Source organism: Indicator indicator, chromosome 10 (assembly GCF_027791375.1).
Source record: "Indicator indicator isolate 239-I01 chromosome 10, UM_Iind_1.1, whole genome shotgun sequence".
In the NCBI taxonomy this organism is placed as follows: Eukaryota; Metazoa; Chordata; class Aves; order Piciformes; family Indicatoridae; genus Indicator; species Indicator indicator.
Window position 1 is genome coordinate 10,139,581 of NC_072019.1, and position 27,628 is coordinate 10,167,208.

Below are 27,628 nucleotides of genomic sequence, written 5' to 3' on the forward strand. Positions count from 1 at the left end.
TTATTGCTAATACAAAAACGTGGTCCATATCTCATCAACCATCCATGTTACACCTTTTCCAATTCAATTTCTCTATGAATAGGAAGAGAGAAACAGAACACACTATTATGCAGTGTTTGAATGAAGTTTTCCTTTTTGTTTTCAATGCTGTTCTTTATTAATTCTTAACTTAATTTTACCTGTATTGTACTTTTCATCCCAGGGCCTTTAACTGCCTCTCTGTTGTTTTCTATAGGTAGGCCTACTTTCATGAGAAGTTGCATGCATTAAGTCAGGGGCATTCAAATAGAACTATCCATATGCTGATATGGATTTTGAACTGATTTGTCAGTTGCCAAAAATTCAGCTTACTCCCTACAACTTGTACAATGAAGGACTGTAAAAATATGTACAAGTATTGATAATACAAACTTTAGGTGTTCGTATTATTTCGTCTTAAATAGAGCAAAGTAGTCTAAGTTTAATTAAAGTGAACATTGTATATGAATTTCTGGAGAGATTAAGTCATTCTTAAGATGGTATTTTTAATAAGTTCCTAAATGTTTACAGACAAATATAATTTTTTGCTTGACAGTAACACGACAACAATCAAAAAAGTGAGTAGCATGTGGTTTTGGTAATCTCTTTGTAGGGCTTTTATTAAATGGAAGTGCACTTAATTCTTCTGTCATTCCAAATTGTAGTAAATTACAGTCCCACATTAGTGATGCACATAAGCCTGGCCTTAAAACATTCAATTAAGCAACAAATTAATCATTCCATGTCCTCAATCCATACAATATCTTTTGTAGTACTGATAGCTAATTATCTTTTTCCCTTTTGCAGTACCTAGCAACTTCACGGATTTTTTTTAAACTGCAAGTGTTGCAGTACATTAAATGATTAGAAGAATACACTGATCTTATTTTTTCTTTTGAGCCTAATGTTCAAAAAATTACAGCCATCTAAAAATACACTAGGCTACAAAATGTCAAAGTTGTCAAATATTTACTTGGGCTTTACCAATTAAATAATGTAGCACTGCATTACACTGAAAAATTGGGGGAAAATTAGACTGAACATATTTAGCAACATTTTAATATAATGCATTACCTACTTTTAAAAAATAAAATCTATGGAAACGTTTATGACTATTTATTTTGAAGAGCAATTATTTTTTGTAGGTTTTGTGCTCTTACATTTTCCAAACTATGTTAATTTAAATGTTTGCAACCTCTCTTCTCAGTCATAGGATTATGAATTTATGTAATCATAAATAGAAAGCATAATCCATTCATGTTTCTGGACAAATGCACATATCTGAGTATTTTCTAAATAAGAGGTATAAAAATATATTTAAGAGGATAGGAACTAACCACAGATCAAAGAAATTATCTTTTTTGTCATTTTTTTCAAACAGTCGTTTAACAGAGACACCTTTTCTTTCCCCCCCCCCCTCTAGTTTTTGTGATAGGATTTGGTGCTTAAAAGCTGTAAAAACTTAGGGAGTGAAAAAAAATCAAACTCCTGAAGTAAGGGGCAACTTCTGAAAACATAGCTTTGATCTTAGACATTAAGAACCATTAGGATTTTTGGCACTTTATTTCTTTTTTGGAAGATGAGAGGTGCAAAAGATTGCTCTTCAGTACCTATTTTAGAGTTCTCAATGTGTGTTGGTTTCCTGCAAGGAACACCTAGGGGTTAGTAGTGTCATCCCATGTGAAAAAAACAGCTTTGCATACATACTTTCTAAGTGACTATGGGCTTGATTATGCTTCTAGAGGCGTTTTTAGAAGTTCTGCCTTTGCTTTCTTTGGAGGCCTTGCATATATGCTAACCACTGACAATCATATGCCCACAGGGAGGCAAATGGGCAAAAGTGATACTGGAATTGGGGATATTGTTAAAGGAGGGAATTATGTTGTTCTTTTCTGTCTGCTTTACAGCTTGTGAGGTTCTGTGCCTCACAGATGGAACTATAAACAGTCATACTGGTTGCATTCATTTGCAACTCTTCAACAAGGATAGTTTTTGTGTTAACATATGCAAAGATATATGCACTTGGTCACTGGCACAGCCTTCACCAGCACTGCCCTTGCCTGTACAGTGCTATGTGTACCTCTACACCTGGTTCTTCCAGTAAAGGGGGAGGAACTTCATTATTTGAGGACAATTATCAAAAGTTCTAACTTTTTCTAGTTGTAATAGTCGAAAGAAAAGGAATGTTTTTACTTGCAAGTTATTGAGCTAAACATAGGCCTGTGACTTATCTCAGCCCTCTGTTTCCTCTATTCCTCTGACTTAGGCTTTAGGTTACTTAGAAGAACAAATTCAAAATTTCCAAATTGGCTTTGTCTGAGTGTATAATTAGGAAATGGTGAAGTAAGACAATATGACTGTAACAGAAATGAGATGTTTCATATTGTCGTTCAACTAATTTCTCAAAGAAATCCTGTCCTGGATGGCTGTCTCTTTTGTCCAAATGCATCAAGATTGGCTTCAAATTAGAGTAGTCACACAATCCATTTATAAAACGTGTCACAATTTTTTTTACATAAAATATACAAAGGATGGATAACATATATGCTTGTTCTTTTCAATTTTCAGCCCTAAATTTAAATAAGGGAAAACTAGCCTCTTTTAGTCATTCAAATTTACATGAATTCTAAGTTAGGTAGCCTTCAGTGTTTCAGAACTATAAATTAAGCATATTGTTCAACATAGAGGCTCCTTTGAAAAATTGTAACTGGGAAAATACATTGAATGTTAGGCATAAGTATATTGTCAATGTTTCTACTCCTGTATTTGACAAAAAGAGTGAGAGTGAAGGCAGGAAAGCCTCCTAACTTTCTCCTTTCATTCATTATACATCACCCTTCACTTTTTTAATTCTTTCAAAACCATCATCCCTTGTCAAGGCAAATGTTTTAGAATTCTGAAACATTGATCTGTTTTGTATTGGCATTATCATTTCCATTTTGGAAAAAAACCTGGTAAGTTTTCTCAGATGGAGTAACAAAGGGGGCTTTATTCATTGTACCATAAATCCCATACCTATGCTGCATCAACAGGCTGTAATCCATGACCTATATCTTACCACCAGGAACTATTTGAAAACTAAAATTCAGAGTAGAAGCTAAAATTATATTGCTGTTTCTGGAGTATTTGAGAACTGTGTAACAAAGCAGAAAAAAACTTTCTTAGTCTGGGAATGAAAGACCATCCCAAAGCCAGGATAATCACTGAAATTGCAGATCCACATGTCACGGTGTGGTTGGTTTAATGCTCACACTGTTTGAGACTTTTCAGTGGGAAAGTCTCAAAGTACAACATCTATTTTATAAACTCACCTTTTCACCTTCAGCATCTTGACAGTAAATGAACTGTTCACACATGCAGGCAGACAGGCTGTAGCTCCTGTAAGTTCATCAGAAATAGTTATGTCATGACACAGTTCTTGAAGATGCTGTCACTTGCTGTCCTACAAGTGCAGCTGCTTTCCACTTGTTAGTTAATATTAAAACAGCATCCAAGTACTGTAGGTGCTTTGTAGACAGTTAAAAAATGGTTCTTCTCCCCTTCAGTTTACAGTCTTACAGTGAGAACATAGAAGAGGGAGGACACAACCCGAGAGTGCTGTTGTCCTTATCGCAGCTGAATGCCTCTAGTTGTTCAATAACAATATCAAACAATTTCCAGTACTTTTCCTGGGAGAATTTGGAACGTCCCGATTTAGTTGTTCTATGGGCTGCTATGTGTGTGCCTTCCAGACGATGGTGCTGGCAGTGTACTTCGTGGCAGTGTGCTGTCGGGCAGGCTGCATGGTGTTTCCTTCTCTGCAATGGAACTGAGCCTTTTCTCATCCTTATTCTAGATATTGGGAAGAAGGAGAGTAAATGAAACAAAAGGAGCCTTCTACACAGTATTGTCTCCAGCAGTGTAGTGCCTACATGCAATTATGCATACAACTTCTAAGTTTCTCCTCCACAGAGCTACACTCAAAAATCAACTTGAAATAGAAAGGCATACAAGTGCTTTGTGCTGCCGAGTAATGATTTACACATAAGGAATTTGAAACAAATATTTACAACTGGAGAATATTCACCTGCACTCTTCTCTCTGTAGCTCAGGTCCTTGGCTTCTGTAAGGGAAACCTCCATCCTAATTTAACCTTTCACTGTTCTGGATAGTGTTTCCATGCTTCATCGCCCTGGACAGAAGCAGCATTTCCATCTATTAGATATCATATGAAAATACAGTTTATTATTTAAAATTATGGAACATACCTTTGGCTGTGTGTGGAAACATTACTATAATGATAAACTACATAAAGTCACAGACCAAATTGTCTGTTTAAGGTTTGTTGATTATATGTATCTTTCTCTATAGAAATCTGAAAAAAATGTCGGGCAAGTCCTCCTTGAAAAGTCCAAAAACCTCAGCAAAGAAACAGAAAGGTGGAAAGAAAGCAAAGGAATCTTCAAAAGGAAAACAAACACAGCTTGGTATGTAAGGTACAGCAGCAATGAACCATGTAGTAATCTGATCTCAAGTGACAGCTACCTTAATTATTTTTGGCCTGTGTATTGAAGTAAACATGAGATAAATTAGAATATGCTATTTCATCTAAATGACTTAGAGATCTACAAATATTGATGATGGCTTTGTAACCAGTCTATGGAACATAACAAAGTCACATTGCAATATTTATGTTTTACGTTGGTAATTTAGATTTAATAGTTTGTGGTGTCATAATAACAGAATTAAATGAGAAAATTGGGCAGTTTAATATATATTAAGTGGAGAGATTTACAAAAGCTGGCAGCCCAGGGAGAGAGGGTCAGGCAGAAAGAGATGCTCCCAGAAACAGGAGTTCAAGTGTCCAGGATCACAGTGTAAAGTTACAATGATAGAGCTTGGAGATATACCAAAGTCTCATCATTTTGTTTGGCAGCACATTTTATTGTGTTTTGTTCCTGAGATGTGCTGAGATACTATCTCGCCTGTCTCATTTAGAAAGTATATAGTTAATGGAGTGTAAGGCTAATGTGCCTTTGCAACACAAAAATAATTTTTCCAGTGATGCATGCATGTTCTCAGTAAAGGTGAGAATGTACTCTTGCTTAAGGTTTGTTTGTTTCATGGATTTCTGCCATGATGATCACGCTCCCGAAATTGCTTTCACCTTTTAATCAGCCCTCTCCCAGATGATTAATAGCTGATGTGCTGTAGAGAACATTCCACACATCGGTGTTAACCTTGTACCATCCTACCTCATTGTGAGGTTTGTAGACCCTCCTCTCAGGAGCTGAAGAAAACCTGACTCCTGAAGTACTCTGTCACCCAGAGCAAGCTTGCCCATCCCAGCAGTGTCAGAGAGGACTAATGTCTGCTTCTCCCTACATACCTGCCAGTTTTGCTACTGTCTGGTGTTAGAGAGCCCTATCCCTTTGGCTCCTCTTCATATGGCATAATTTGCATGGTAGCTGCCCCAGGGAGGTGCTATGACATAGCAGTCAATGCTATTTCCAACCATGGAAATGGGAACGTGGCAGATTTCTTATGGCTTCTATCTTATGCAGACCACCTGCCCAAAATAAAAACAAGTTTTAAATCTCCATAGTGTCAAAACAGGCTAACATTTCCTTAAGATACAGATCTATTTTTAATAGGCTTTGCTCATTTCATATGTTAAATTTGAACTGAGTAGAAATTATTTTTTGTTGCCTCTTCACAGTTTAAGTTTTAAATGTACAGGGAGGTTTCAAGTATTGCCCTAATATAGTAAAGACTTCATTAAAGAAGTAAAATTGCTGATAGCATCCCGTTGTTACATTTCAGGTGAAAAAGATGAAGTTGATCTTTCTATGGCCAGTATAGGTAAGTGCAATGATGAGTGGGATTTAAAGTAATATTTTGGTATACTTTAAACATTTTGAAACTTCAGTGTTACTAATGCCAGGAAAGAAAAAATTAGAAACAATTAGTAGGAAAAATTATCAACAATGAAGAAATGCAGCTATTACAATAGTAATACCAGCACCACTGGTAGTGCAGCAAGGAATGCTGAAACAGGTATGGATTTGTAGACGATGGTTTTGTCTTCTGTTGAGAGGAGCTTGGATCAGGGAAAGTTAAGATCATTACAACAAAATTATAAGGTGTAAAGAGTTTGCATTTAGTAATAGTTGAGCAATTGAGAGAAAATATTTTTTTTAATCTTTGATCTGTGTCAAATCTGGTGAGAAGATTTTAGCAAATTGCTTGGGTTTTTAATTACAGATGTGAATGAATATTAATTGGTGTATTTTGTTTTGTAGGAAGAAAACCCTGCCATTTAAGTGTCATAAGCTATCAAGCACCTCTCTTGGCCTATGAGCAAGAATGAGGCAGTTTTATGCAGTTTCAAGTGTGTCCATAGTTATAAGCTAAAATGCAGTTATTTGATTTGAAATACATTCTTTTATCTTAAACATCAAATAACTTTTTTTTCCAACCTCTCTAGTTAGATATTTCTTCTGAACTGTTTGTGCAGGTTATATATTTGGGTATAACTTAAATTAGTATCAATGTAAAATTTATCTACAGTTTACAAAAACAGCCCAAAAAGTTATCTTCTTAATTAGCTTTTAACAGTACAGCTATTATTGCTGTGGCAAATATACAAACCAGGTAATTTTAAAAGAATTCATAAATCGCTTTTCTTCCTAAATAATCCTGTGAGTTTGTGGGTGAAAGTGAAAATCACACTCTGCTTACCTTCACTGAAATGGCAGTTAGGTGGCCAAGAAGACCAACAGCATCCTGCCCTGGATCAGGAACAGTGTGACCAGCAGGAGTAGAGAAGTGATCTTGGCTTTGTACTTGGCACTGGCCTCATCTTGAATACTGGGTTCAGTTTTGGGCCCCTCACTGCAAGAAGCATCCACACAAAAATCTCCAAGATATCAAAAAGGAAAGTCATATGATATTGACTACAACTTGTGAAGAAAGTGAACTAATGGACTCTCTAGCTGCAGGACAACTAGTGAACACCAAGTAAATCATACTTGTTTAGTGCAGCATATGCCAGAAGCATCATAAATGTCACTAGTTTTAGTGGTGACTATAGCAAAGCAGGTGCAGTGGAGGAACATCACTGCAAGATTTTAAAGGATAAATGTCAGATTCATCGAACATTGTCTAGTATGTGATAGGCTTATGCAGAGATTTAGCTTCCCAGATGATAGAGATTAAGAAGGATTTATTGTTTTGTCAGTCCTTGTTGGCTTAGGTTAGAGATGGCTTCTGAAAACATGCTGAGCCAGCTGGTCAATATAATCATTTTAGATACATCAACCTCAATTTAAGGCATGGACAAAGAGAAAAATATCACAGCCTCTGACAATTGAGATAAAATATTTAAAAAATCAAGCTAAGAAAATAGAATTAAACAAAGAAGACAGAAAGTATCAGCTCTTATCACAAAACCCAACTCATTTCAGTACCTTGAAAATCCCTTGTATACATCTCCCTAATGCTTTTCCACTTTCCAGTTTATCAAAAAAGAAAAAAAAGAACATTCAAAATGACCACCTACTAGCCTTCTGAGGCAAAAGTGTAGTGGCTGTCATGAAGAATGTTCTTACTATGGCATTTGAGACACAGAGCATGCCTGCTAACATGGCAGTATTGGAAAGTTAAAAAAGAGTCTCTTAGGCAGCAGGATTGAACTAGCTGGGCCTAGTGATCTTAATCATTTATATCTGTTACATAAGCCAGAAGGCAGAACATGTGATCTGGGAAGGACCAGTGTTCCATACATACAGCTGACATATACACTTACCAGGAAGCACTGGATATTATCTTCAGATCAAGTGTTTGCAAAGCACAGTTACTGGGTGTCACCTAACTGCACCCAGCCTCACAAAAACCAAGAAAGGTAGCAGTGTCAGACCTAGGGTAACTGTTTTATTCTGAATTAATATGAATGAACTTGACAGATGTCATGCATGTGGAAAACGACAGCTATATATTCTAAAGCAAAGCTGCAAATAAGTTTTGTTTCTGGCTTGAATCTTAGCGGCCTTTATTTAATCTTACTTATGGGTTGAGAAGTAGCCTCAGCTACACTTGAAACTGGGTAAAACGAGAACGAAAATCCAAAATCAGAAAAACATCCTTATTTTGGATGGTACTGAAGCCTTGTTTAGACTAAACATTGGCTTAGCATAGTACTGCTTTCCAGGGAAGGACTAGAGTCAAGGGCTCTCTTAAATCAGAGCCATGCAGTTGTGTCCTTACTGTATTAAAAGCAGTCCATTAGTGACTCCTCAGTATGGCCCTTAAGCACCTGGTGACTGAGAGGGGAAAAAAAAACTCATACTAGGAAATGTTAGGTAGAGACTTCCAAGATTAACAAAGTATTATATAAATTGTATGCTTTCCAAAATACCAAAAACTAAGGTGAGGGATTCAAAGGCATTCTGTTAGAAAACAGTAAAGACTCACAGTTATTCAAGTATGTGATTCTGTTTAAAAGCAGCACTCTGAATTAGATTATCATGCAATTTTGCTTTCTTCCATAGGCCACCCAGAAATCTTTCCTTTAGTTTTCACTACAAAGACCCAAGAAATTTTTAGTTGTCGAGCTGGTGAAGATGTGACAGAAGAAAATTGTTTCAAACTCATTAAAAAAGAGGACATCATTCAAGACCTGAATGCAAGAGCTGCAGTTTCTGATTTCCACCCCATCAAAAAAGTAGTCCTGGTATGTCACTTATTTCATTCTCACTTTAAGACTTGGTGCTCTCAGAGTGTATATTATTTACAAGGTCTGTCCTTGTCTGATTTTGTGTAAATACACAATGCTGTAACATTCAAAGGCTATAGGTCATGGACCACTGTCAACTCAAAGTTTCTCATGGCTCACTGTGCAATTTTTAATTTGTTTTACTAACTTTAGATCGAAAGCATGCTAACAGTAATATCAATATTACTGGTTTTGATTCTGTGAACTGCCAGAGCCTCACATATTTTGGCTTCCCCTAATTCATAGCCTACTTACAGAGCATAATTTGAAATGTCTTTCTGTTTAGTTCTCTGTATGAAAAATTAGTTTTATCCTAGAATTATTTATTTTTATTACAAAATAAAATCTGTCAGTTCCTTTCAAATAGCACAGGATCTTCTCTGTTAGGACCATGAGATTAATCAAAGACACAGAATTTACACTAGTGGTAGCTTTGCCAGTCACAGGCGTATGTCTGTTTTGGATGTTATTTGCTTTCAATTTTCCACTAATAGTTTTGATTAAAATAGGAATATCCAGGGGAAGAACTTCTGGTAGTTTTTGATGCAAACTTCCAGTACGGACAGAACTTTTACCTTGTTGCTTCTGAGGAAGCCAAGGAAAACCTTCTGAAGGTAAGAAAATCCAAGTATACTACAGGATTCTGTCTATGAATATTTCAGAATCTTGGCTCAAACACAAGCTGTAGGAATGATATTGTATTCCTAAGCATCTGGTGTGCTTGGCATGTCACACTTTTCTCTGAAGGCTAATCTGGTAATGGAAAAAGATGTTTCACTGTACAAGTATCTTTTATACTGAGAAAGGTTGAATTAAATTTTTGTATTTTAGTTCTGAGGGCCAGTATAACTCCCATTGCTGCATTTTTATTATAAGCATTAATTTCCTGTGCCAGGTTTCTAAGACTGACATAAAAACAAAAGCTTAAAAGATACTGGGCATCTTAAAGAAGTATTATACTTATTTTTCACAATAAGTACATATATATTCTTGAAATTATATTTTTATATCCTCTTGACTTCTAAATAACTCTAGATACATAGAACATTTCCCCTTGTACACTGCATTGGAGAAAGTTTATGGCAGATTGTATAATTTGTCAACAAATGTTTGTCACTCAGCATCGGGAAAAGTAACAATTAATAGAAAAGCAAATTGCAGTTTTCCAGGCAGGAGGGCATAGTGTAGAAAAATCACTATAAATTCTTTTTAGATAACAGTTATTTGCTATCAAGACCACAGTTTCTCTTTAGTAGTTAATATGTAACATTTATTGGAAAATTCTAATACAGGAATGAATGGGACCTAACCTAATTGTACCCGGGGGCACTGTATAGCCAGACTCACTACATTGAGATAAAAATAAAGGATATGTGAATAAAGTCTGAAGAATGGGTTTCTAGCTCATACTTACATTTTAGCAACAATTTTTTGAGAAAGCACTATTTCACACTGTTTGAAGTCACAGCCTCCAGAAAATGAAGAAGAAAAAGAAGAAGAAAATGGAGAGGGAACTCTGGAAGTCCATCCTTATAAACCTCCTGTCCATAAACCTTGGGTTTCTCTTGGCAGCGAAAAGGAAGTTGAAGAGGAATCCGTTAAAGAGACTGTTCCAAAGGTGAGAATCAACAGATGTTACTCAGTCAAATAAATACCACAAAACCAAATTTGTTTTAAGTTCCTTTTTAAAAAATCCTCAGAAAATGCAAAGCTGCAAATTTAGTTTTTCTTGGTTTTTTTCAAGAAAACAAAAAAAAAAAAAAAAGAGAGAAAGAGCTAGCTCAACTTTTAACCAAAATCCAAAACACCTTTATTTTTTTCCCAACTCTTTTCTCATTAAATTCTGCAGACAAGGCATGTGAGATTGTATTTGACATAGCTACTTCTTAAGCTGTAAGTCAAAAGTCCTGAGCATCTGGCCATTAGCGTCTTTACCACTTTTTGCTCAATACACTATCAGGTCAGATTACAAGTTGAGTCATTGTGATTATATTCTAAAGACATTTTTCTTTTTCCACAAAGCCCACTGAACTCTATTTCATTATATGAATGTTATTTAAATAGCATGCAAGACTTGGAATGACTTTTTACCTTGGAATAAATGTTACCACTACAGGTTATTACAAGCTGACTTTACAGAAGGATCTATTTGATTAACTGTACCTACAGATTATACCAAGAAAATTGTACATCCAAAAAGTAGATCCCCTAACAGCTGTCACCAAACTTGTGGCATGTGGGTCATCTCCAAGTGTTTAATAGTCCACCAGTGATTTTTAGTCAATAACTAAATCCCTGTTCAGGGAAGACTGGTTAAATTTGGTAGCTCTCAGCAACTAGACATCTTGCTTATACTTAAAAGTGATGTCCATTTTATTCTAAAGCAAATTCACAGTCACTGAATTTAACTCAAATTCACAGTTTAAGTATTCTGTATTCTATCTTGCTCACAAGTACCACTCAGAAGTATTCTCAGCCTGCACTCCTTTCATGTACTTTGGGAAATGATGGGAAAAATTACCTGGCTAGGAATCCAAGACAAAGCAATACCTCTCTACTGCCTGAGATAAAGTTCCTACCTCCCTTTGTGAGTAGAAACCAAGCCAGGGCCATTCTTCCTTCCTAGTGCTCACTGTAAAGAAACTTTTCACTCAAATTTTATGGATCTTCTTCAGGTTACTTACAAAAGCTGAAAACCCTCAACTAAAGTTGAGAATTGCACTAAGCGGGAAGGGATGAAAAGTTAGGCCTTGGAAGTCCAGTGCAGTATTACACACGACCTCCTGCAAATCAATCCTTTAATTAAAAGGTGAAGTTTTGATATTTCATGAATTACACTATTTAATTCTCTTATCTTACTAGTGGTAATTTTTGCATACCTAAAGGCATCTTCTTGTTTTGGAAATACAAACCTGTCTTCTGCTACTTAAGTAGGTTATATGAGCATTCCAAAAAAGCAGAAATGTAAATAAACTTAGCATGACAATCATCAAAAGAATTAGTCCTACAATTACATGCGTGCTCATTCATTTTACAGAATGAAGTTTCCAAAACTTTCTCCTCTGCTAACTACAGAAATCTCTCTTTTCCAGATTAAGTACATGATTTCTCAAGCACGCAGGAGGTTTGGTGCACCAACTGAATTTACCGATAGGAATGCCTCGTGCACAGTCGGCAGTTATGTTGAATGCGCATCCTATCAAGACAAAACTTTTAGTATCGAAATGCTTGAAAAAGATATGGGTGTACAAATGGTTCCAAAAATAACAGAAGCTAGTACTCAGACAAGATGGTAAGTGTGAGAAAATGTTTATCAGCTTATTTATTAACCTGTGCACTGTTTCTGAGCTCAGCTTTTCTGGAGTTACTCATAACAAACTGATTAAGAGAACAGAATCGGTTGCTCTGTTTGCATCTTTCGTCTTGCACTCTTTTCCAAAGAGTTTCTAGAAAGACTGAATATACCTAACTTTTAATTTAACATGTTACATGGGTTCCTGTCTTTGAAATTGTTTCTATACTTACTTACATTCACATTTACTCCAATTGATTAGGACCTATCCAAAAAATGCATCCACACAGTATTTTCCTAGGCAGTTGTCAAATGAAGAGAAAGAAAGTCTGCCATCTAAGAAGCTGAAGGAATTTCTTACATCAGTGCATTTAAGGTAAAATTATTTCAGCAATACACATTAAAGGCTATCTGAAATAGAATACAAGCAAGAGTTCTTGTCTGGGTAGACCGTATGTATTTTTTAGTTTGTTTTCTTGCCTATTATGTTAATATTAAGAAATACTAATTTAATTTTTGTTTCTGTGAAAATTAGCAGGAGGTCTGTGCCATATAAAGATGAATGTTGGTTTAAATCAATACTAGAACATCTTTTCAAATAAGCTGCAAATCTGATTTTTCAAACTGCTTACTCAAGCAGAGGCTTGTGCAGAAGTTCTTACAGCCCTTAGTCATGGGACAAGTCACACTGACTGATACTTTTTGTGCAAGAATTGGACAGCTGCATGTATTTGATCCACACTAAATTCTTAGTACAATTCCTAAGAATTGTACTAAATCCACTGAATTCTTAGTACAATTAGTAATTTAAATGGAAAAATGTTGCTTACAGTGATGCATCCATGAGGAATATTTTTTTACGCTACCATAGTCCTAATTTTGTGTAAAACAAAAGCTATATCTTTACAGAAATATTTACTATTGTACTGCTGAATGATCACATCTGAATTACTGAAAGTGTTGAATATTCTTTTCACAAAACAGAATGGAAATGGCATTGCAGCAAAACGAAATTATGAATGCTTTTTTTGATGACTGGAAGGCCCTAGCTGAAGATGAAAGCAATTCTGGTGGCAAGCCAAATATTTATCTTAAAGCATACCAATCATTTACAGATCCTAAGAACAGAACTATTAGCTGTGTTTGCTGGCATCCAACCATTTATGGTAATGCAGTTGAAATACTGATTTGAAACGTGAATGACATGTACTATATGATGGTTATGAACCATGCACATTTCATAAAATGATCAGCATTTCAATTTAAAACCAAATGGAAACTAGTGTGGTGTGTCTGCCTGGATTTGAGATGCAGTGAAAAATAAACCAGACAAATTCTTGGTGGAGTTCAGCTGAGCTATACAAAGTCACTTGTGCCAACAGATAAGTGGAGATCACAGCAAAGGGAAATTTCTCCCTTATGAGGCAAATTTAAGTGGGCCTGCAACTGTTCAATGTCATTCTGGTGGCTCTGCATACCATTGCTGTTCTCTCCATTGCTGGTTTTTGTAGCATGCCTAATGCTACTGAGGAATGTTACAGCCACAATAGGACACGGCTCTGCTGAGTGCCAAGGAGCATCACGAGGCATGCTAAGTGTCTCTTCCTGCTCCTGTCATGAGTTATTTCTTTACCCAGGCAGGCTTAAAGGCACAATAAAGTTTTATGTAAATACTCTAGCTGCACAGCATATTAATAACCAAGACTGCAGCCTGTATAGGAAATTAATTCAATTTATGATGGGTGGCTAGGTCTGTCACATAATTTCAGGTCTATTACTACATCATTAAGGAGCAGTAACAAAGAAGTTGACTTTTATCCTGATGCTTAGGTTCTATGACTCACAGTTAAATAACTTCATTTTAGTAGCAAAAATATTTTCCTCAAAATTGATCTTTAAAAAACAAATATATGGGTGGGTGGGGTGGGTGGGTTTTAGCTGTGTTGTTTTTTTCAGCAGCATGCTGAAACTTGACTTGTCTGAGATAAATTGTTTTCTCTTTCAATCAGGGATTATAGCAGTGTCACCAAGAGAGCAGCTTTCTTATGAAGAACAAGTTAGCGTGTCTGATAAACCACTGCTGCCACAGTCAGTAATAGTTCTTTGGAGTTTTTCTGACCCTATGCACCCTCAGGTATTTAATCAGGACTTTAAAATATGCAAAGTGTTTAAATAACAATAGAACAAACAATCAGTGTGACTGTATTTCTCAACTATTTGTTTTTCTTCTTTCTAGTTAATGTTGGAATGTCCTGAAGATATTTACTGCTTTCAGTTCAGTCTAAGTGATCCAAATATTATTGCTGGTGGATGCATCAATGGGCAGGTGTTGTTTGTTTAAGCATAAAATTGGATATTTCTGTATTCTCTTATAGTATGAAATCAAAGCTGAAGAGATGTACTTAACATCCATAGTAACACTGTCTCGAGACAGGTGTTGCAGTCTCAGCAGTTCTCTGATCCTGTATTGAATTTATTCCTGGTTATTCCATAGATGAGCCATACTGCTATGATGCTTACTTGTAGTACTAAAGATTGGTTAAGCTGTAAAGACTGGGGTTTTTCTGTTTTGTTTTGTTTGATTTGGGTTTGGTTTTATTTTATTTTTTAGATGAATGTAGCCTTTCAACTGATTGCACCAGACTGAAAAGATAATACTTTAAAGACTTCATAAATTCTAGTGCAGAGACTGACTGACTTATTTTTTCCCAAACTTCCAAGAATTGTATTGGAAAAAAAAATGCATATTAATATGAAGGATGAAATAATTCATAATATACTCACTTCTCTTTGTAGGTTGTGCTGTGGGATATTTCTGAACATGAAGAAAAGCTGCAAAATGCAAAAACTGTTGCTGATGACATCGAGGTAACAGCTGTTAATAGGGCAAATGCTTCTGTTCTAAATATATTGCAGTGCACCTGTGGGGGAAAATGGGTGAAAGTATTCTGAATTACAACACAGGAGCAGATAACATTTGCAGTGAGAGACAAGAAAGGATAAGAAACCTGATGACTTTGTGAAATAAGTCCATTATCACAATATAATTTCTACTTAATTAGTCCATTGTAATAGCTTCACTGCATTTTATGCTTAGACTTCAGAAAGACCATTCTTTAATGGGCACCAACAAACACTCAACCCTTGCCTTATGAAGCCTATCAAATACAAATAGCATTTGTTGCCAAATGTAATGTTGAAAATTACTCTGGAAATTTATGGAGAGAGCAAATGTAGCTTAGAAGATGAGAAGCAGGTTTCATGGAAGGAGACTATAAAGGCAATAAGCAGAAGAGAGCCTTAAGAGCAGGGGAGAAACTAATACTGTAATTGGATGTGTGGGTGTCTGTGGAGACATTGGAATTCTTTCTGGAGCTTCATATCATATCCAAAGGCTTGTTTTGATTGGTTCCTTTCTTTTTCCAAAGGGAATTTATTAGACCCCTAGAAAGTTCTATAAATCTGAAGTATGTGAAGAAGCACTGAGAATATTAAAGTAATGGTTTCTTTCTTTCACAGGTCCTCTATTTTATTTTCAAAACACACTAAAATATCTTTTCTTAAAACACTTCTAGCCGTCCCTTGCGCAAGTCGAGCAGAGTAGCACAGAGCTGCCTCTAGTGAGATACTGTGCACTTTCTTCCAGACAGCACAGTCATACAAAAACAGTAACTGATATGCATTGTCTGCCAGATTATTTTCAGGTGCGTTTAAAAAAATCACTTTTCTTCTTTATATTGTTTCATTACAACATATTTACAAAACTTGAACAAAGCAATTGGACAGCAGAATGCTGTTGTGGTATTTGCGGTTTGGGTGGGAGTTCTTTTGCCAAGGTTTAGGCTCAGAAATCTGTTTCCATGTTCATCTGAGATAACAGATACAGGAAACACACACTTGATAAATAACACTGGCAAAGGAATCACTTTGTCAGTATTTAACAACATGTCCTGAGACATAACTTTTTTTGTTGGAATGTGTGTCAGCCTTTGCACAGCACTGCAGTTTTTATGTCATGATGTTGTGAGGGTAATTAATAATTTCCCCCTCGACCACAGGTTTCTAAAATCAGCAGCTTATTAATACATATTGATGAAAAAGTATTCAAAGTTATATCCAGAACCTAACTCATCTTTACATGGTTGTCAGACTACCATTTTGGCTCCAAGTGGGCAACTCATGAATGAAAATAAAGAGTAGGATTTAGCCTAAAAAATTCTAGTGTGGCTGAAACTTGCTGCATGGTTGATAAGTACAGTTTTGCCAAAATATGTATGTTTTGCATATACTGGAAATCATATTTGATTAGAGCATAGCCTATATTCACTTGTTCCCCCCATGTTTTTTTCTGAATAAATTAAAATATATTTGGTATAAAATGTTTAGTTGGTAAATGTTAAGTATTGTAAAACCTGCAGAACACCATCCCACCCACCCCCAACTAAATAATAGTTAATGTTTGAAGGCACTACTGCCATCCCATGGTGTGACAGCTGAGTGATAAGTTGAGATGACCCATGGTGTAAAGAGACAGCACTCTCACTACTTTTAACTGCTTGTGATAAATTTCTCAATAATTTGCTCTTTGCAATTGCTATGAGGATAGACTGAGGAAGCTGGGATTGTTCATCCTAGAGAGGAAAAGATTCTAGGGGAATCCTAGAGCTGCCTTCCAATACCTGAAGGGATCCTATAGAATGGCTTGAGAGGGAATTTTCATAAGGGTGTCTAGTGACAGGATAAGAGGCAATGGTTTTAAGCTGAGGGAAAGTAGGTTTAGACTGGATCTTAGGAAGAATTCTTCAGTGCAAGAGTGGTGGGACTCTGGAATAGGTTGCCCAGGGAGGCTGGGACTGCCTCCTCCATGGGGTTGTTTAAAGCCAGCTTGGATGAGGCCTTGAGCAGCTGAGCCTAGTTGAAAGCATCCCTGCCTGTGGTGGGGAGATTGGAGCAGATGATCCCCAAGGTCTCTTTCAACTTAAGGCTGGACAAAAAAGTTACAAATGTGGCAACCTAGGGAGGGTCTGACTTGCAGTGGTGCCAGTAAGTATTTAACCTGCTGACTTCATTTAGAATTTTAGATGTTTGGCAGGCAAAGCTGCTATCAGTTCCCTTAAAGTACATTTGTAAAATAGCTTGACTTTATACCTACAAGTTAATAAGTTCTGATTTTCAAACCTTACCCAAGCAGAAACAGTGATTGAATTTCTAAAAGAGCATTTTATGTGTTGAAGTACTTATTTAGCAGAGTATAATTTTTGCCTCTCATAATTTCTGCCCCTGTAATTATTCTTACTGTTATTTTCAGGGCATCCGAACGAGTGGTGCTCTTGAAAACAAAGCTCAGACTTGTGTGCAGCTTGTAACCTGCTCCTCTGATTGGTGTGTACAATGTATAAAATACAAGATGTCTTTCAGTTTCCTTTGGAAAGCTTTATGGAGCACACTCCATGATTTAACTAGCACACTCCTGAATTCCTATCAGCCTATCTTGAATAGCTGAAATTCTCTGTGCAGAAGACAAGCACATCAAGTTCTTGGCCAGTTAAGCTCTTTACAGTAACGGCAGTAAGGGTTCACTAACCGAAAATCTTCAAGTGTATACCTTTATATTCTGCATATACCTTAAGAAGAGTGTTGATCACACATGCACTACCCTGAAGAGCCCCATACCCACATTTAGCTTTACCTAATCACTTTCCATAAACAAACTGCATGAATGTTATCTTCCTGCTTCGGTATAGTTAACAACTGATGAATAAAGGAATATATGCCATCATTTGCAAAAGAATCAATTTAAGTATCTACCATTTTTCTGCTTTTCAGAGTCTCTATTGCTATGGAAAGTTTGAGGATAAAAGGCTAAAAAAAAATAACCTTTAAAATGTATGGAAAACTGCACTTGATTCTGAAAGAAAACTAGTTAATAATATTATACAACTATTTTGCAGCTCAGTATTATTTTGGGAAATTCCAGCCATAGAACTTCATCGACAACCTTCATCTGAGAAAATAAGAGTGCAGGAAAATTTTTATATGCCCTCTGGTATTCCAGATACTTCTAAGCATCTAGATCTCTGCTGGAAACCTCTCATGAAGGTACTGTACATAAATATAGAGCAGAAAGATGAAGTCAGTATGGCCAGAACTCCACAGGAATGTGTTGTTTTGTTTCCTAACTCTTTAATTTTTCCAGCAAACTGTGACATCCTTATGAATTTCCTTCTGGTACGAAGTTAAAGACTTCAGCATTCCCCTGAAACTTCCAGGAAACACACTTTGAAAAGCTGACTCACAAGAAACAGAAAGACTGCAATTTAAAATCTGCAGTAGGTGCAGAAGTAGTTGTACTAATAGCTCCTGCCAACCTTTTCAGCCACTGTGCTATCTCAGTGGGTTCCAAACTGCAAAACATGGTCACAGTCAGCAGATCCATAATTACTGTCAACAAAACAGTCAGCCTGATGAAAATGGTCATGGGCAGGAGAAAAAAAAAAAAAAAAAGTGAGGTTGAAAATAATTTGTTAAGTAAAAAAAGATTAAAAATAGTATCTTTTTTTTTTTTTGGACCTGCTGATCTGTGCTGCTCAGAATAGCTGCAGCTGGTAGAGTCATCGAACAAGCATGACCACTGGGTTTCTTTTTTTCTAGAAACATAGCAAAATCCTGTCAGGGAAGGGATAACAGAATAGAAACCACAGGTTTGCATTTTCTCTGTGCTTGCACGTGAGGCAGCAAATACTCTTTGTGGAATATCACAAACGCTGCAAAGTAAAAAGCCCAGCAGAAAGTAATTTAGTCTTGTATCTCAAAGATCTGACAAAATGAGTTAGTAAATGCATTTTTTTCTGACCAGATAAACTTGTGTGACAGTGGTATTGACACAGTGTACGGGACCACCAGAATTAGTTTAAGGGAACTGCATTGCCATTACAAAACCTCAGGTAATATTTTTATTACACCTTATTGGGGGAAATGTTTTTTTAATAAGCTTACATTATAATATATACATAATGAAAGCTGAGCATGTTGTATAGTTCATCTGGGGGGAAAAGGGTTTTTAAATGTACTGTTATTCAAAGCACAATGTGCACGTACTGACTACACAGGTAGGTACAACAAATCTGGTGAGGGCTCTGGAGCACATAGGCCTATGAGGAGTGGCTGAGGGGGCTGGGGTTGTTTAGCCTGGAGAAGAGGAGGCTCAAGGGAGACCTCATTGCTGTCTACAAATACCTGAAAGGAGGTTGTAGCCAGGTGGGGGTTGGTCTCTTCTCCCAGGCAACCAGTGACAGAATGAGAGGACACAGTCTTAAGCTGCACCAGGGGAGGTTTAGGCTGGATGTTAAGAAGAGATTCTTCATGGAAAGAGAGATTGGCCATTGGAATGGGCTGCCCAGGCAAGTGATGCAGTCACCATCCTGGAGGTGTTTAAACTAAGACTGGATGAGGCACTTAGTGCCATGGCTTAGTTGATTAGATGATGTTGGGTGATAGGTTGGACTTGATGATCTTGAAGGTCTTTTCCAACCTGGTTAATTCTGTGATTCTGTGATCTATCGCATATAGAAAGAGCAGTTCCAGATGCATAGTAACTCTGCCAGGTTTCACTTAATAGGCTGTGCAAATCCTCCACCCAGTCTCTTTGTCCCTGAACCAGTATGTCTTTTTCAGCCCTTAGAGAATATTAGTTTTAGGAAAATAATCCTGGAGTAACTATATATATTTGTAGATATTTCAGTAGTGCTTTGGGTAGAAGTTTGTACTTCACATTCCATAGCAAATCGGTTCTTATTATGGTATTTCATGGTAGGGGCACACTGCTAATTCCTCTGTAAAGCTGGCAAGCTGGCACACAGGTAGCCAAAGAGTTGGACTGCCTAAGAGGGTGACTACAAAGCATGCCAGAAAATGCCTTTCTGGTTGTTGAGCTGCTGTGGTGTATCTGCTCCAGCATATGCATCATCCCACAGACTGCCAGGGGAGGCTGGGCCATTACCAGGAGCAGAAACGTTGGCTCCTAGTTGCAGCAGCTAAGGCAGGGACTGTAAGGGCAGTTCCCACAGAGTCACTGCTGCTGTGTAAATGGTGCTACCTGAAGTAGTTGAGTACAGCAAGCACTGACTTCAGAGCAGCTGTACTAATGGGGAGATACCTCCAGGAAACAGTTACAGAACTGCCGCTTCATCTGCACTTACAGAACAGTCTGTCTTCATCTCTCCTCTTGAAACTCGCTTTATCCATGAACTGCTTTTATAAGACAAAAGATATGCTTGGTTTGATAAACTCCAGTGTATAATAAATAGATGTATCCATACTGTTTCCCAGAGAAGCCACAGTCTCTGGACATACTGGAACTGCTCAACAAAGACAGACCAGAGAAGAACACTTCAAGCAGTAACCTGGAAGTGCTAGAAAGTATCTCAACCATTTTTTTGGTGGGAACTGAAGTAAGTGAAAATAATAGATTACTAATGAAAGTCTTAATTCATGGTATCTGAAAGATTGAACAATTAATGAGTTTTCACAAATGTATGGACTTCAGGTGTAACTAAAAAAATGCATTTAGCTACATGTTTAAAATAATAATAAAATGTCAGTACTCAATAGACTATGCGCTTCTACTTCAAGGGCAGGTTTAGAAGACACTTGTAAAATATGTTGAACTTAACCACCTGCTATCAGGAACCAAGCAGTACTTCCTTATTACATAACCTATAAGATTAGCAATATTTTTTTAGTGGTTCCCCAAAATGTCAGGTTTCTCTCACAACTTATTTCTACTTTTTGAGGTCACGCTACCCACATACCTAAAATTCCAAAATTTTTCCTAGTTTTGAGTTCATATGGAAATAAAAATTTGTCTTCTGGTTACCTTTTTGCTTCTGGTCACTTCTTCCTCAAACACTGGAGCAAAGTGTGAGCTGTAAGAAGCAAACATCAAATTCTGCAGGAAGGACTGCCCACATACATCATGTTAAGTAAAGCTGTTTTAGTGATACATAACTGAAAAAACACGATCCAAAATGTTAGCATTTCTTTTTTAGTCATTGTCTGCAAATTCAGGTTTGAATTTACTTAGGGCATATTTAATGATGGTGATAATGAAGTAAAGTCACAGCTTAAAACCAAGGCATTTTGAATATAAGCCACCAAGCTCTACCATTAGTATTTACTTTGGTTTTTTTGGCATCACAGGATGGAGACATTTTTTATTCTGACTGGAAAGGGGAAATCAATAGTGACTCAGCAAAACCAGTTAGTAAGTTCAAGTTTTTTGATACCAGTTTAAACCTTATTGTTAGCTAACTTTAAAATATAGTTGCACCTATGCTCTTTTTTAAGGTTCTTGTTCGTGACACCAGCATTTAGCAGTATACCCTCAAGCATGCAAGCAGTTTAGCTGTCATGACAGAAAATAGCAAAACCCCTCTCTAGTATCACAGGTGCATTGCTATGTACCCATTGGCACAAATCATGGCAGTAACTATGGCTGTGCAGCAATTCTAACTCCTATACCTTATGAGCAAGAAAATGAAACCAGTACCTTTGATGCCTGTGCTGGATCCTGCACTCATTTCCTACCTTGTAACTCCCATCATGAAGCCAATCACCAGTTAGAAGTAACTGCCTTTCTCATTCCATCAGGTCAGAAGCACAATCAGACATACACCATCCACACTGAACCAATCAACACTCTCCAGGAATCTCCGTTTTTCAAAAACATCTTTCTAAGCATTGGAGGACGGAATTTTGCCATTTGGAAAGAAGGGGTTACAGTAAGTGACTTTAACGCAGCTGTAACGTAACTGATACATATACAAGACAGAACTATAATAGCTTCAATATCTGTATTTTTTAGCCACAAAGCTTCATAATTTAGACATAAATTTGGTTTATGAACTTTTCCTTTCTCTTCACAACAGAAAAGTATTTTAGAAATAGCTTTGTAAACTTAACTTTTACAGAAAAAAAATAAAATGAAGTGACCTTCTTCAATTCCAACCTTGTAAAAACTGTAGCTTCTCAACAAATTATTTCTGCTGCTAGGAAAGAATAAGGACAATGTGTGCTAAACAGGTCTGAAGAACTCCTATTTTGCCTGCAGTCTTTTCATCATCTGAAGACAAAGCAATGTGGAGGTTTCTTACAGTTCCTCTCATGCAGGAGTGCAGCTGCACCTGACAACCTCAGGACCACCGATTTGAACAGCAGATAGATGTATTACCTTAATAGATTGGAAGTTAGATATCAGGTTTTTTATGTCCTCTTGAGTCTCCTCTTTACCTGCAGAGGGTGATACTAATTTTGCTATTGATGTAATTTCTGTAATAATTCAAATTGTGAATTTTCTGAAATGATTGGTGATTTGAAGCAGTGAATAGATAGTGCCATTTGATTGTTGGATCTGTCTTTTATTTATTTTCAAACAAATTAAGGCTGGACCAATCCTTCAGTCACGTTGCTCTGCAGGAAGAAACACTTCAGGACACTGGTCCTTAACAAGACCAGGAGTTTTCTTCATTGGCAGAGATGATGGAAATATACAGACTTGGGACTTAATGAATAAAATATATGAGCCATCTCATGTCCAGAACGTCTCCAACTCAGTGATCACTTTCATCAGACCCTGGATTGCCTCACGTATGTTGATGCTGATTGCTTTTACTGTGCCACCCTGTTTGCAAAACTGCCTGTATCTCCAAGGCACACTAATCCTCTTCCAGATGATCTTAGATTTAAGCCCATACTTCAACACTACACTGGATATACAAAAATGCATACATCATTTCTACCACCATGGCATAGAGAACTAAAATCAATTTTAAAAAAACCAAACCCAAACAAACAAACAAAACGCCCCAACCCACCAACAAACCCACCAAAAAACCCACTACCACCACCAATAAAACCAACCCCAAACCAAAAAACCCAAAAGTTTGAAAAAGTACAAACTTTAAAGGGAATTTAATTTATTAAGAAAATAGGAGAGCAATAAGGCTGCCACAAAGACCACAACAAAAGTGAACCCTCTGTAGCTTCTGTTTGGGTGGAGGTACGTGTTACTGTTGGAATTTAGATTGTTTGTATGTTGTGGGTTGTTTTTTTATTGTTCGTTTGTCAAATATCTTTCAGGAATGCAGCATTTTTTAGCTGTTTCTGATGATCTTGGAGTATTGCATGTTTTGGAACTCAGTCACACACTAAGCTACCCTTTGAGGAATGAGGTTGGTAAGACTTTTTATTAGTCTCTGTGACACGTTATCCTGAAAACCAACACAGAAAGGGAACAGCCTGGAAAAACCAGGACGGCAATTCATTTGAGATCAGTATGGCCATGTTCTCCTAAGATCACTTGCAGCAAAGCTGGCTTTGCACAGAGGTCAGACAGGAGGCCTTTAAAGGAAACCTGGGTTGGCATAATTCCACTGCTCCAACCTGGCTACATGAAAACACCATAAAGAGTTCAGCCTTTTTTCCATATGCATAAATTTACACCTGGTTTCATGCATTAAAACAATGCTGTGTGCTGCACAGTAATGTAAATACATTAAGTTTATCATTCTTTACACCTTCTTGTTCACATTTGAATATTTATTTTTATCCTGTAAATTTGGTGCCTTGATTTACAGATCCTAGTCTCTGGTTTAGCTTAGATAAAGCACATTCTGTAAAGTGTTACTAACATTACCACTCATTCATTCTCTTCTGCAACGAGGACTATCTGTACCAAAGAGCCATTGAACAATGGAAACAGTTTTAATTTATCTTTACTTAGCAATTTAACAACAGGTCTGCAGCCTCATTTTAGTAAAAGTAACTTCTTCAAAGCTAGGTAGGAGGTAACTAGGTGCATGAGGAAACACATTGCTTCAGTCCAAATTATGCATGTTTTGGAACTATGCTATTCAGAATGATTAACATGGGAGCAATTACTAATATTTAGATTGCAGTCATTCTAACTGAATTATTCAATGAAAAATACAAGGTAGTTGAAGAGACTAATGAAAACTAAAACTAAAATCCCAGATAAATAAATAGTGTAATACTAAAGTATGGCATTTTATGGTTTCTTTGTTCCTGAATTTGGGTCAGTGAGGATTTGGACTGATTTAGTGAAATCACTAGCCTGAAACTGTTTTAGTTATTTCAAGTTCCTGAAGGATGATCTGTTCAGAGTCAGTGCAATAAAAGTTATTTTACCTCATGAGTATTTGTATCCAAAATTCAACTGACTTCAATCCACATTTTTATATCATTCTGCTGCAAATTATTTGGATAGAGATAACTATATTCCCAGTATAGATAAACTAATGATACTATTCAGATCAGCAGCAATAATTCTGTTTCTTTGGGTGTGTAATTGTTGTTTGTCATTGTGTTTACAGCGTGCCAATGTACTTGATTATTTTGAAAGAGAAGTCAAGTATCTGAAGTCCTGCGAACAAGAATTTCAAGATTATTATGAGTTTCAACCCAAAGTAGAACTGAAATGCAGCTGGAGGCAGAGAGGGAGAAAACAGTATGTTGTACTTGGAATTTAAAAGACTTTGTTTGTTTCCATGGGTTATTAAAAGGCACCTGTTCTGCTGGGCAGGATTTCCCACAGTTCCCATAATTCAAAAATCAGGATGGACATAATCAGAGTAGCTTACCAGCTCTTCATTTCATAGTTATAATTCTTAGGAGTGGGTCCTAGTTCATGTCAGTTCAGCTCTTGGTCAGGTGAAACTCCTGCAAGAGCATTGGAGCCTATGGGCTTCTAACAGCTATGCATTTCCTTTTTACATTAGCTGCTCACTCAGAAAGTTACTTGTTCGCAAGTTCCCTACAAAAATGGCTCCTTCAGGAAAGGAGAGACTCCAGCCTTCCTTTCCTTATTCACAGAAAGATTTTTACTGTCCATTCTTTGGTAAATGGTTTAATAATACCAACCAATCACCCCTGGGTCATGACTGTTTTCATTAATTTGTGATAGCACAAATAGTGGAAAACAGTGGGGTTGCATATAGGTTTCAAAGCTTAACACTGCATTATTGCCTGGTTTGTGTTTTTCCTCCAGAGTATGACTACTCTACAGAAAATAAAGAAGAGATGGAAGGACAAGAAAATGCAGATTATACTGTGTTTCTGGACGTGGAGAAGCAGATACTAACAGATTTAGGACCAGTAAAGGGACATGAAATACTCTCTTCATCAGATGCTTAGATCCCAGTATCAACTTTAGACCCAGTGAGCTTTTTATTTCAGGATCTCTTTATTTCAGCAGAACATGTTTAGCTTCAGAAATAAAGTATCCTGCAGTTAAAGATAATAGTTTCTTTAGTTTTATCCATTTGTTTCCCCACAATGTGGTTAGAGAACAACTCTTTTGGGCATAGTTCCCCTACTATCTTTCATTAATACAGTTGTAACTAATAACCTATATAAGTAACAGTTTTCCAAGTTTTGTGTCTGTCAGGACTTTATAAGCTCTAAAAATCTTATACATAACTCTGCTGGCCAAGCCAATGTATCCACCCCTCCAATCTAGATCCACCTGTTTCCATCAGAGGGCAAACCATCCTACTCCAGAAGTTACATACACACAGGCCACCCAAATTCTGATACTCAGTTCTCCCCTCATCCCCAAAGTATTCACTCCTCTTGAAAACTTAGGGACAAGCAGGACCTTTCCTACTGTGGAGAAATGGTGACAGAAAGCACTGCAGAATGAAGAACACTCATCTGAGACTTGTGCAGCCCTGAGTCCTTGAGCTGCCACTGAAGGAGAGCTTTAGATAACATTCACAGTAATGCAGGAGATGGAAGGAGTAACTCCTCATGCAGTGGCTCCACTCTCACCTAAGGGATTTAAAGATCAAACCCAGACCCTAAATTGCTCTTATAAATCAATGAGCTCACAGGAACAAAGAAAATTTTTTTACACTAAGGATGATTTCACCATTAGCTAGCCTACTCTACCACTACAACTTCCACAAGCAATTATTACCCCAAATAGCACGTGCACTCACTTGGATTACAGCAGGAAAGAGAGCTGGCCATCACTGCCACAACAGGATCTACCCCAAGAAGACTGCTGCAACGTTCAAAAGTCATCATATAATGCTTCTGCTTACGCAGTCAATACCAAGGCTCCCTTAACAACAGCAGCCTGGTTCTGTTCCCTTAAATGCAGTCACAACAAATATTTAATATGCTATGGGCTATCAGCTTGATCCTGCCACATGCATTTCTTTGAATCATAGAATGGTCCAGGCTGGAAGGGACCTCTGAAGGTCATCTAGTCTGACCTCCCTGCAGTCAGCAGGGACATCCCCAACCAGACCAGGCTGCCCAGGGCCTCGTCAAGCCTTACCTTGAGTATCTCCACAGGGAAGGAACCTCAACCACCTCCCTGGGCAACCTGTTCCAGTGATCCACCACCCTCATAGTGAAGAATTTCTTCCTGACATCCAATCTAAATCTGCCCTTTTCTAGTTTGAAGCCATTGCCCCTCATTCTGTCACTGCAGGCCTATATAAACAGTCTCTGTCCATCCTTCCTGTAGCCCCCTTCAGGTACTGGAAGGCTGCTATTAGGTCTCCCCAGAGCCTCCTCTTGCCCAGGCTGAACAACCCCAGCTCCCTCAGCCTGTCCTCATAGCAGAGGTGCTCCAACCCCCTGATCATTTTTGTGGCCCTACTCTGGACCCTCTCCATCAGGTCCGTGTCCTTCCTGTGTTGAGGGCTCCAGACCTGAATGCAGTACTCCAGGTGAGGTCTCACTAGAACAGAGTAAAGTGGCAGAATCACCTCCTTCAATCTGTTGGCCATGCATCTTTTGATGCAGCCCAGGATATGATTTGCCTTCTGTGCTGCAAGCTCACACTGTCTGCTGATGTCCAGCTTCTTGTCCACCAGCACCCCCAAGTCGTTTTCCACAGGGCTGCTTTCTATCACCTCATCCCCGGTCTGCATTGATAGTGAGGATTGTTCCAGCACAGGTGCAGAATCTTGCACTTGCTCTTGTTGAACTTCATGAGGTTCACCTGGGTGACCTCTCCAGTTTGTCCAGGTCCCTCTGGATGACATCCCATCCCTCTGGTGTATTGACAGCACCACTCAGCTTGGTGTCATTTGCAAACTTGCTGATGGTACACTCAATCCCACTATGTCATTGATAAAAATATTAAACAGTACAGGTCCCGGTACAGACCCCTGAGGGGCTCTCCAACTGGACTTCAAGCTGTTGAGCACCACCCTCTGGATGCAACCATCCAGCCAATTCCTTATCTGCTGAACAGTCCGCTCATCAAATCCATATCTCTCCAGCTCGGCGAACAGAATGTTGTGGGGGACCGTGTCAAAGGCCTTGAGACAACAGAGGACTGGGATGTCACAAGCCCCTTGCACTTCTGCTGAATCTATACATTGATACACTATGGGAGGGACTAAACAAGGTGCACCAAAAGCATAGATCAGACCACAGTACTCCTAAACCCTCCAAACTTTGCAGGCTGAGCCACTTTTACTTGCCATCATCAGATTAGAAAATGATTGTTACATCAGCCTGGCAAATGCTTA

The 27,628-nt window shown here is 37.6% G+C and overlaps 1 protein-coding gene across 1 annotated transcript; it reads left to right on the forward strand.

Annotated features, from left to right (window-relative positions):
• The first annotated feature begins 4,381 nt into the window (after positions 1–4,381).
• Positions 4,382–25,271, forward strand: DNAI3 (dynein axonemal intermediate chain 3). The gene is made up of 23 exons (XM_054384240.1): positions 4,382–4,484; positions 5,821–5,859; positions 8,547–8,728; positions 9,280–9,384; positions 10,239–10,388; positions 11,863–12,062; positions 12,325–12,438; positions 13,047–13,228; positions 14,072–14,196; positions 14,299–14,388; positions 14,859–14,948; positions 15,638–15,766; positions 17,371–17,444; positions 18,014–18,161; positions 18,919–19,006; positions 20,433–20,512; positions 21,261–21,324; positions 21,711–21,841; positions 22,502–22,706; positions 23,199–23,290; positions 24,452–24,585; positions 24,857–24,975; positions 25,126–25,271. Exons 1-23 carry the CDS (start codon positions 4,382–4,384, stop codon positions 25,269–25,271), a joined length of 2,790 nt encoding a protein of 929 aa, XP_054240215.1.
• The last annotated feature ends 2,357 nt before the right edge of the window (positions 25,272–27,628 follow it).